This window comes from Notolabrus celidotus, chromosome 22, assembly GCF_009762535.1.
Source record: "Notolabrus celidotus isolate fNotCel1 chromosome 22, fNotCel1.pri, whole genome shotgun sequence".
Lineage (NCBI taxonomy): Eukaryota > Metazoa > Chordata > Actinopteri > Labriformes > Labridae > Notolabrus > Notolabrus celidotus.
Window position 1 is genome coordinate 24,473,034 of NC_048293.1, and position 10,133 is coordinate 24,483,166.

At 48.9% G+C, this 10,133-nt stretch overlaps 1 protein-coding gene across 1 annotated transcript; it reads left to right on the forward strand.

Annotated features, from left to right (window-relative positions):
• The first annotated feature begins 1,832 nt into the window (after nt 1-1,832).
• On the forward strand, nt 1,833-2,749 carry LOC117806507 (protoheme IX farnesyltransferase-like). Its single transcript, XM_034675459.1, has 4 exons — nt 1,833-2,209; nt 2,295-2,319; nt 2,439-2,451; nt 2,535-2,749. The coding sequence occupies exons 1-4, from the start codon at nt 1,833-1,835 to the stop codon at nt 2,747-2,749; spliced, it is 630 nt and encodes a 209-aa protein (XP_034531350.1).
• Nucleotides 2,750-10,133: the final 7,384 nt, after the last annotated feature.

The window sequence follows — 10,133 nt, forward strand, 5'->3', positions numbered from 1 at the left end:
CCTGATCTGCAGGACTCTGATCTGCAGGACACAGATCTGCAGGACTCTGATCTGCAGAACTCTGATCTGCAGGACACAGATCTGTAGGACTCTGATCTGCAGGACGCAGATCTGCAGGACACAGATTTGCAGGACACAGATCTGCAGGACTCTGATCTGCAGGACCCCTGTCCACCAGTTGAACTCTGACTTTCACTGCAGCCAATACTCACCTATTGCAAGTTTAAGTCATCACTCTCTCTCTCTGTGTCCTCTTTATCTCTCTCCCCCTCTCTCTCTTTCTCTCTCTCTCTCCTCTTTACCTCTCTCCCTATTTCTCTCTCTCTTTCTTTCTTTCTCTCTCTCTCTCTTTCTCTCTCTCCTCTCTCTCTGTTGAGGAGGTGTTCTAGCTGATGCTCCTCCCTCCATCACTCTGATACTGTGTGTAATATGCAGAGATCAAACAGTTTTAATATGCTGACAGTTAAAGGGACTGATGATGGTTAAATGATAAAGAGTGTTAATATGAGAGCCAGGACACTTAATGGATCCCAGAGAGGAGTGTGTGTGTGTGTGTGTGTGTGTGTGTATTCAGAGACAGAATGATATGAAATCAGATGTTAGAGACATCAGCTGTTCTCCCTCCCTGACGTCTGTCTCTCTGATGTTTCCTCGTTGTTACTACAATAATATTAATTTAAATTAATTCATTTATTTATGTTGATGTATATTTTTCAAAACCTGCTCTCTCTTAAGTTTCCCTGAAATCAAACTCTGACATGAAGATGTTGCCTCTCTGACTCTGAGGCTCATCATGTTCTCTTTGTCCTGCTCGGTTTGAAGCTGAACTACATGAGTGTGTACATGTGTGTGTGTGTGTGTGTGTGTGTGTGTGTGTGTGTGTGTGTGTGTGTGTGTGTGTGTGTGTGTGTGTGTGTGTGTGTGTGTCCTCCTCACTCTGGAGCCTCTTAATAAAGCATCAGTTAAAAAGTGAATGGATCAATTAGGCAGTTTATGCAGCTAATCTCTGGCAGCGCCCACCTTTCTGAAGCCGCCAACAAAGTGACTGAAAACATTGTTAATGCATCCAAAAAAGAAAGGCTTGTTTCTGCCTCGCTCCCCCATGATTTGTAATAATTTGCTCCTCATTGAGGAGATGGAAGGCAGCCGGGGCTCTCTGGAGCTGGCAGTCGGCATGAAAGCACTTCGCCACCAACTTTTCCCCCAAATATCTCCTCTCTGGAATCAGCTAAATGGCTATTAGGCCGGAGCGCTGCCAACACGCTCATAATCACAAGCAAGGAGAGGTGCGAGCTTGGATGGGCTCTAAGTGTGACAGCTGTGTGTATTTGCTTTGGCACGTGCTCTATGTGTGTGTGTGTGTGTGTGTGTATGTGTGTGTGTGTGTGTGTGTGTGTGTGTGTGTGTGTGTGTGTGTGTGTGTGTGGAGCAGCCATTAGACTGTAATCTGAGGGCTCTGTGGGGAGGCCAGCCATACGTGCTGCTGAATGTGAAATGAGAGGAATATGTGCCGAATTAAAGGAGTTTAGTTTCTATACGAACGCGTGCAGAGAGAAAATATGATCTCTAAATATAGATAAATAGATTATATATATAACGTGAACGTGTACCTGAAAGTGTTTGTGAATGTGTTTGTGTACCTGTATATGTTCTTGTTCCTGTTCGTGTACGTGTACGTGTTCATGTACGTGTTCATGAATGTGAACATCTACTTGTACGTGTACCTGTACCTGTTCGTGTTCTTGTACCTGTACGTGTTTGTGTACCTGTAGGTGTTCGTGTACGTGAATGTGAAAGTGTACCTGTAAGTGTTCTTGTACCTGTACGTGTACATGAATGTGAAAGTGTACCTGTACGTGTTCTTTTACCTGTACGTGTTCCTGTTAATGTACCTGTACGTGTACCTGTACCTGTTCGTGAATGTGAACGTGTACCTGTACGTGTACATGTACGTGTATCTGTTCATGAATGTGAACGTGTACCTGTACGTGTACATGTACGTGTACCTGTACGTGTACTTGTACCTGTACGTGTACATGTACGTGTACCTGTACGTGTACTTGTACCTGTACGTGTACATGTACCTGTACGTGTACATGTACGTGTACCTGTACGTGTACTTGTACCTGTACGTGTACCTGTACCTGTACGTGTTCGTGTACGTGAATGTGAAAGTGTACCTGTACGTGTTCGTGTACCTGTTCGGAATGTGAACGTGTACCTGTCCGTGTACATGTTCGTGTACCTGTATGTGTTCGTGTACGTGTTCGTGAATGTGAACCTGTACTTGTAAGTGTACCTGTACGTGTTCGTGTACCTGTACGTGTTTGTGTACCTGTAAGTGTTCGTGTACCTGTACGTGAATGTGAACCTCTACTTGTACGTGTTTGTGTACGTGTTTGTGTTCGTGTTCGTGAATGTGAACCTGTACTTGTTAGTGTACCTGTACCTGTACGTGTTCGTGTACGCGTTCGTGTACCTGTACGTGTTTGTGTATGTGTACCTGTACTTGTAAGTGTAAGTGTACCTGTAAGTGTTCGTGTACCTGTACGTGTTCGTGTACCTGTACGTGTTCGTGTACCTGTACGTGTTCGTGTACCTGTACGTGAATGTGAACCTCTACTTGTACGTGATTGTGTACGTGTTTGTGTACGTGTTTGTGAATGTGAACCAGTACTTGTTAGTGTACCTGTACCTGTACGTGTTCATGAATGTGAACGTGTACCTGTATGTCTTCCTGTTCATGTAACTGTACGTGTTCGTGTACCTGTATGTGTTCCTGTTCGTGTACCTGTTCCTGAATGTGAACGTGTACCTGTCTGTGTATGTGTTTGTGTACCTGTACGTGTTCGTGTATGTGTTTGTGAATGTGAACATGTACCCGTACGTTTACGTGTTTGTGTACGTGTTCGTGTACGTGTTCGTGTACCTGTACGTGTGCCTGTACATGTATGTGTTTGTGTTCGTGTTTGTGAATGTTAACATGTACCTGTACATGTTCATGAATGTGAACATGTACCTGTACCTGTACCTGTACCATTACGTGTTTGTGTACCTGTACGTGTACCTGTATGTTTGTCTACGTGTTCGTGAATGTGAACGTGTACCTGTACGTGCTCTTGTGCGTGTGTTTGTGTACGTGTGTTAACAGGTATCAGTCCATAAGTAACTTCACTCCATGACACGTCTCCTTATACTTCAGATTCAGCAGCTTTGTTCTCCACCTCAGAGAGAGATCCTGCAGGGAGCATCACAGGAGAGTTTGAGTCTTCAGATGAAACACTCGTTTAAAGATCATTTAGAAAATCTTCATCAGCATGAGTAAAATAAAAGCGTTCTGCATGGTAACAGAGTCTGAGCGAGGCCGCGTAGAGAACACGTGTTGGACTCAGTAGACCTGCAGAGAGGTCACAGGAACAGCAGCAGCTCTGAAGCATGTAAACAGAGCAGGTTGAAACCTTTGTCTGTGTTTCAGTCTGAACTCCTCCGCCTCCTCTGGCGTCCTCCACAATCAGCCATGAATCTTCTCTGTGATTGGCTGAGGACGGAGATCCTGAGATTTTAACTTGAAACAGCTCTGCACGGATAAATCTGCGTTTTGACATGGACTCAATTATCGGGGGTGGGGAGCTAATCCCAGAGACCTTTTTAACCCGGGATGTTCTGCGGGGCCGGGAAGAACCGCGCCGCTGAGCTCTGAAATCAAAGACAGGTAATTAAAATCATAATGGTCCTGGTTAAGATGATTATCGTCGGGGCTCAAGATAAGAAAACCTCCAGCAGATTTCACCGTTTGAAATATTTATGGAGCAGGATTAGTCCGCGGGGCCACCGCCGTGTTAAAAGGTTTAAGAACCCAGATCAAGAGATGGAAATAAGCATCTTAACACGGAGACGACGAGCCAGGAGATGATGAGAGGAGGAGTGACCAGGTGTGTGTGGGTGTTTGTGTGTGTGTGTGTGTGTGTGTGGAGAGGAGCCAGGTGTGTGTCCCTAAGGCCAGGGCTCAGGTTTGCAGAGACAGAAGAGGCTGCAGGGTGGACGTCTGAATGGAGCAGATGAACTCGGCTTATGGTTAAAGAGCAGAGCGCCTTCTCACCGTGGCGTGAGAAACTCGTACAGAGACTGAAGGTCTGAGGGGCGATGAGGAGGAGGAGGAGGAGGAGGAGGAAGAAGAGGCGATCTCTTCAGGAAGTGACTCACAGCTGGAGGAGGAACAGGTCTCTGAGTGAACCCTGGGACCTCGGTCTGGATCAGCTGGTCTGGGAGACCACACACAGGTAAACAACGCAGGGAGCTCAGGACGTCACTTTACAAAGGTGCAGCTACAAGAGATGATGATGATGATGATGATGATGAAGATGAAGATGAAAATGATGAAGAAGGGACACCTGTGAAACCTCAGTGCTCACCCTGACCACACCGAGATCATGTACTGAGCCAGCTCATCTCCCCAGAGCTGCAGAGTCAGAGTCAGCTCTATCCTCTGAATCAACACACACTGATGTAGACCAACTGTGTGTGTGTGTGTGTGTGTGTGTGTGCCCGTGCATGTGTGTGTGTGTGTGTGTTTGTGGAGCGATCACCAAAAGAGCCAGTGAGAGTATTTTAACACCTACCTCAGGCCTGTCTAACCACCCTCCCCCCCGCCCCCCCAGAGGGCCTCTGGTGGTTCGGTCTCCATCTGGGCCTGATGCCAGATCCCTCTCAGGCCTGTTGGAGCGAGGCCGTGCTCAGCCTGAGAGCATCCCTCCTGGTCTGCAGAGCTCTGCAGGGAGGAGGATGGAAATAGAAGAGGGGGGTGAAACCCTAAATGCACAGAGGACCGGCTCAGGGGGACGGCTGTCTTTGACGTTAGAGACCAGATCCATGATGCTCCTCTCTCTGTCACTCACAGGGCTCACTGAGTCCGGGTGTGATGGTCTGAGGGGAGATGAGCAGTTTGACTTTCAGCTCCAGACTGATACATGTCAGAGTATTGATACGTGTTCTCTGGGACTCTGTGGGACTGCAGGGAGTCCTGTTCTCTGGGACTGACAGGAGTCCTGTTCTAAGCGCGTATGTTCCTCAGCTCTGAACAGACACGAGCCGCACAGTGAGTCCAGGATCATCAGGATCACAGTCTGTGCCGCCAAAGATGATCTCTCTCTCTCCTGGTGGATCGATGTATCACTTCATTGTCACACAGTCAGGTGAAGCTAAGCTAGCAGCTGCACGTGAGTCTCAGAGAGTCTCTGATAGTCGCTGAGAGTGTCTGAGAGTCTCTAAGAGTCTCTGATAGTCCCTGAGAGTCTCTAAGAGTCTCTGATAGTCTATGAGAGTCTCTGTGGGTCTCTGAGAGTGTCTGACAGTCTCTGATAGTCTCTGATAGTCTATGAGAGTCTCTGAGAGTCTCTGAGAGTCTGTGAGAGCCCCTGCTCCAGAGAAACTCTCCTCCTGTTATTCAAACTAAGCTGAAGCTTGAAGGTTCTGGTTTCCGGTTCAGCACCTCCTCACAGACTGAACCGGGCAAAGAGACTCTGGACAACACGTGGTGAAAGTCCTCATCATCACGGTCCTCAAAGAACCGGTCTGAAGAGATCCGTCCCCTCTGCTGCAGGACAGATGTGATCTCAGCTGGATGTGACCATCACACTGTCTCTGTGACACACACTGTACCACCGTGCCAAGACCCTGGCCCACACACACCCACACACACACACACACACACACACACACACACACACACACACACACACACACACATACTTGGTCACCTCCTTCCTGCAGCGGTCAGGTTCCAGATGGGTCATATTTCATCCAGAGCGACCTCTTCATCTGAGGGACAGGAAGAGTGTGTGTGTTAGTGTGTGTGTGTGTGTGTGTGTGTGTGTGTGTGCGTGTGTGTGTGTGTGTGTGTGTGTGTGCGTGACTCTTATAGATGAGCTTTAATCAGAAGTCAGAGAGGAAGTTGTGAAGTCTCTCTCTGATACTTTATTGATTTAAATTGATATTAATTTTTAAATCTGTCGAACACACACACACACACACACACACACACACACACACACACACATCTGAGCTCTTTAAACTTCATACACACTTCCTGTTCAGAGGCAGAACACACACACTAGGTTTAACAGGGACAGGTAGGCCTCTTAGGGTCAAGGCTGCTATAGACCTGCTCTCTCTCTCTCTCTCTCTCTCTCTCTCTCTCTCTCTCTCTCTCTCTCTCTCTCTCTCTCTCTCTCTCTCTCTCTCTCTCTCTCTCTCTCTCTCTCTCTCTCTCTCTCTCTCTCTCTCTCTCTCTCTGCGTCCAGATGGTGTGGCGTCTTGCCGTCATAATTCGGTGGTAATCCTCACTGCACATGCCGCCCTCGCTCCGCTAAACACTCGTTCTTTTGTCTTCCTTCCTTCAGACCGTCCTGGATCTGGTAGGTCCCGTCAGTCTGGTGCTCAGAGAGAGGCTAACGTGTGTGTGTGGGATGGTTTAGTCTCTGCTTTAGGTTCACTGAGACCTGCAGGATCTGTTTCTCAGTCTGGACTCCAGGAACAGGTTCATGCAGTCGGTGTGGGTTTTTATCAGGTTTTCAAACCTGTGAGTCACCTGAAACTCTAACTGAACTGTGGGTGGCACAGTTGCATTGTGGGTAATGTAGGCACCATGTTGTGGCACAGAGGACCAAGTGGACCCTGACCTAGGTGAAATGGTCCAGACTTTCTTTCTGTTCAGGTGGAGGTGTGCCGGGTCAGGGAGCTCTCATGGTTTCTCTCAGTCTGAACAGTAGAGGACGAATCAGTGAGTCTGTGATGGAGCTGCAGACTCTCGGGGTCCGGCTGTCCTCGGTCTGGATCCAAATGAAGAAGTCCTCTGTGCTGAGTGTCAGACTCCCTCTGTGGAGACATTCTGACGGAGAAGTTTGAGGCCGCAGAAAGTATTTAGTGAGCAAATATTTCAGAACAAATGCTGCTCGGCGTGTCACGCTGTATTTACGACGAGGCTGTGGCTCTAATTAAAAATGTGAAAGGGTTAGCAGCCCGCCGCTCGCTGCCAGCTCCTGGCAGCTCTCCTGTCAGGCAGCCAGCTGTTTAGTCCTGCCCTGAATTATTGCCAGACCCACCGCCAGGCATTGTGGGATTGGCAGGGCCGGGCGGAGAGCTATTGTGTTCATCCACTGAAGGAGAGAGAGAGAGGAAGCTTTCTCCTCCTCAGCCTCACACAGAGAGACAGAGCTGCTGCTGCTGCTGATGATGATGATGTGCAGAACAGAAACTTTAGTCTCAGTGAGTCCACGTCCCTGTTAATGTGAACCTGTTTACAGTAAGAGAGTCACTAACTGAAGTTTTAGTCCTCAGTGGGTCCACGTCCCTGTTAATGTAAACCTGTTTACAGTAAGGGAGTCACTAACTGAAGTTTTAGTCCTCAGTGGGTCCACGTCCCTGTTAATGTAGTTGTAATTTCTCTCCTCTCCTCCTCTCCTCCTCTCATCCTCTCCTCCTCTCCTCCTCTCATCCTCTCCTCTTTTCTCTCTCCTCTCCTCTCTATCTCTGCTCCTCTCCTCCTCTATCCCCTCCTCTCTCCTCTCCTCCTCTCCTCCTCTCTCCTCTCCACCTCTGCTCATCCCCTCCTCTCCTCATCCTCTCCTCCTCTCTCCTCTCCTCTCCTCTCTCCTGTCCTCCTCTCTCCTCTCCTCCTCTTTCCCTCTCCACCTCTCATCCTCTCATCCTCTCCTCTCTCCTCTCCACCTCTCCTCCTCTGCTCCTCTCCTCCTCTGCTTCTCTCCTCCTCTCCTCCTCTCCTCTCCACCTCTCCTCCTCTCCTCTCCCTATGGTTTGATGATGTTCAGACTGAGATCAGCTGATCTCTGACTCTGAGGAATGATCCCTGTGTTCAGTGTGTTTGTGTAAAGGACCTCGTGTCTCAGCATCTCTCTGTCTGCAGTCCCTTTGTATCCCAGTAATCCTCTCCCATCAGCAGATCCAGCTCGAGGAGCCGGTCTGGGTTCAGATGCCTGCTGGGTGTCAGCCTGGTCTAAACGTTGAGCTTTGCTCTGACTGATGCTCTGAGGCCGCTGACACTGTTTGCATGTAAACACGCTGCGAGCAGAGAGCAGCTCCTCTCACACAAAGAGGCTGAGTGGAGGAAACGGAGACCCCTGGCGCTGCTCCTCCACATAAATCTTTTAGCATGTGCCTCTTGGCTAAATGACTTTGTAGAGACAAAGTTTAACCTCCATCCCGCCCTGCAAGCTGTTAGAGAGAGAGGGGGGGGGGGGGGGGGGGGGGGGGGGGGGGGGGGGGGGAGACAGCAGAGGGAAAACAAATGGAGGAGAGTCTCTTCCGGGGGAGATGTTTGGTCTCGGGGAGCTGGGCTGTATTTTGGGCAGAAAGCAGAGAATCCTTGGGAGGAGGTTTCAGGTCGTAAAGTCTGAAACATAACAAAGTTATTAACGTTCCCTGAGGAGGAAACGTGCAGCGCTCGGCCCTCAGCAGGAAATCACTTTATTACTGAAAGAAAAGCTCGCTGCAGTTTTACAGCTCGGGGAGAAGTGATTCAACATGTTATAATTTCCTGCTTTGCACCATGTTCACACTGAAACGATTCAATCTGAGAGAAGAAGACTCGCTCTGAGTCAGTCTGAGAGAAGAAGAGTCGTTCTAAGTTAGTCTAAGAGAAGAAGAGTCGCTCTGTGTCAAACTGAGAGAAGAAGAGTCGCTCTGAGTCAGCCTGAGAGAAGAAGAGTCGCTCTTTGTCAATCTGAGAGAAGAAGGGCTGCTCAGTGTCAGTCTGAGAGAAGAAGAGTCGCACTGTGTCAAACTGAGAGAAGAAGAGTCGCTCTGAGTCAGCCTGAGAGAAGAAGAGTCGTTCTAAGTTAGTCTAAGAGAAGAAGAGTCGCTCTGAGTCAGTCTGAGAGAAGAAGAGTCACTGTGTCAAGCTGAGAGAAGAGTCAGCCTGAGAAAAGAAGAGTCTCTGTGTCAGTCTGAGAAAAGGAGAGCCGCTCTGAGTCAGTCTGAGAGAAGAAGAGTCGCTCTGAGTCAGTCTGAGAGAAGAAGAGTCGCTCTGAGTCAGTCTGAGAGAAGAAGAGTCGCTCGGTGTCAAACTGAGAGAAGAGTCAGCCTGAGAAAAGAAGAGTCTCTGTGTCAGTCTGAGAGAAGAAGAGTCGCTCTGTCAGTCTGAGAGAAGAAGAGTCGCTCTGTGTCAGTCTAAAGGAAGGAGAGTCTCTGAGTCTCTGAGTCTCTGACTCCTTTACTCGCTGACTCTCTCAGTCTCTGACTCCCTCAGTCTCTCTCTCTCTCTCTCTCTCTCTCTCTCTCTCTCTCTCTCTCTCTCCCTCTCCCTCTCTCTCTCTCTCTCTCTCTCTATCTCTCTCTCTCCCTCTCCCTCAGTCTCTCTCTCTCTCTCTCTCTCTCTCTCTCTCTCTCTCTCTCTCTCTCTCTCTCATTAAAGGAAAGGTCAGAGGGAGAAACGGAGACACATGTTTCTGTCCTCAGAGCTGCGGAGACGTTAGCTTCACGTCTGTCCCTACACGCCGTGTGACCTTTACGTTACACTCTTTAGATTCCAGAGTTTAAACGTCATGTGATCAGTGTTGTCACAGAGTTTAATCCCTGCTTGCAGCAGCGTCAGCACGTCTTCCTCTTAAGACACAGGCGTCCCCCTCGTTAAGACACAGAGACGTCCTCCTCTTTGAGACACAGACGGTGTCAAAAGCTTTCACACAGTTAGGTTTCTCAGGTGTTGATCCTGTAGATCTGATGCTCCTGGACTCAGAGATGGCCGTCTTTGTGTCCGTCAGAGGAGGAGCTTTGCTCCAGCAGCATCTTTGCACATGTCAGTGTGATTGGACAAACTGCTGAACACACGTTTCCTCTTATGTATGCTTTAAACAGCAGCTGTACAGGTGGATACAGATACCTGCCTGTTACATCAACAGATACACACACACTCTCTCTGTACCTTTAATGTGTCAGATGTTTGAACGTCCTCCCTCTGATTGTTGGAGGCAGACGTCTTCCTCTCCTCCTCCTCCCTCCATCATTCAGGGAACGACTCCCCCGACTCGTCAGCACAGACTCCATAACCCTGAGACGGCTGCTGCACGGCGGACACGTGTTGGCTCCTACAGCGAGTTTAGTTAGGGCCTTAAATCAGA

Bases quoted from the DNA above. Each gene is read 5' to 3' on its own strand.
- LOC117806507 (XM_034675459.1), top strand. From the start codon at position 1,833: ATGAATGTGAAAGTGTACCTGTACGTGTTCTTTTACCTGTACGTGTTC. The intron at 2,210-2,294 runs GTGAACGTGTAC...TGTACTTGTAAG, and splicing joins TTCGTGTACCTGTTCGGAAT to TGTACCTGTACGTGTTCGTG.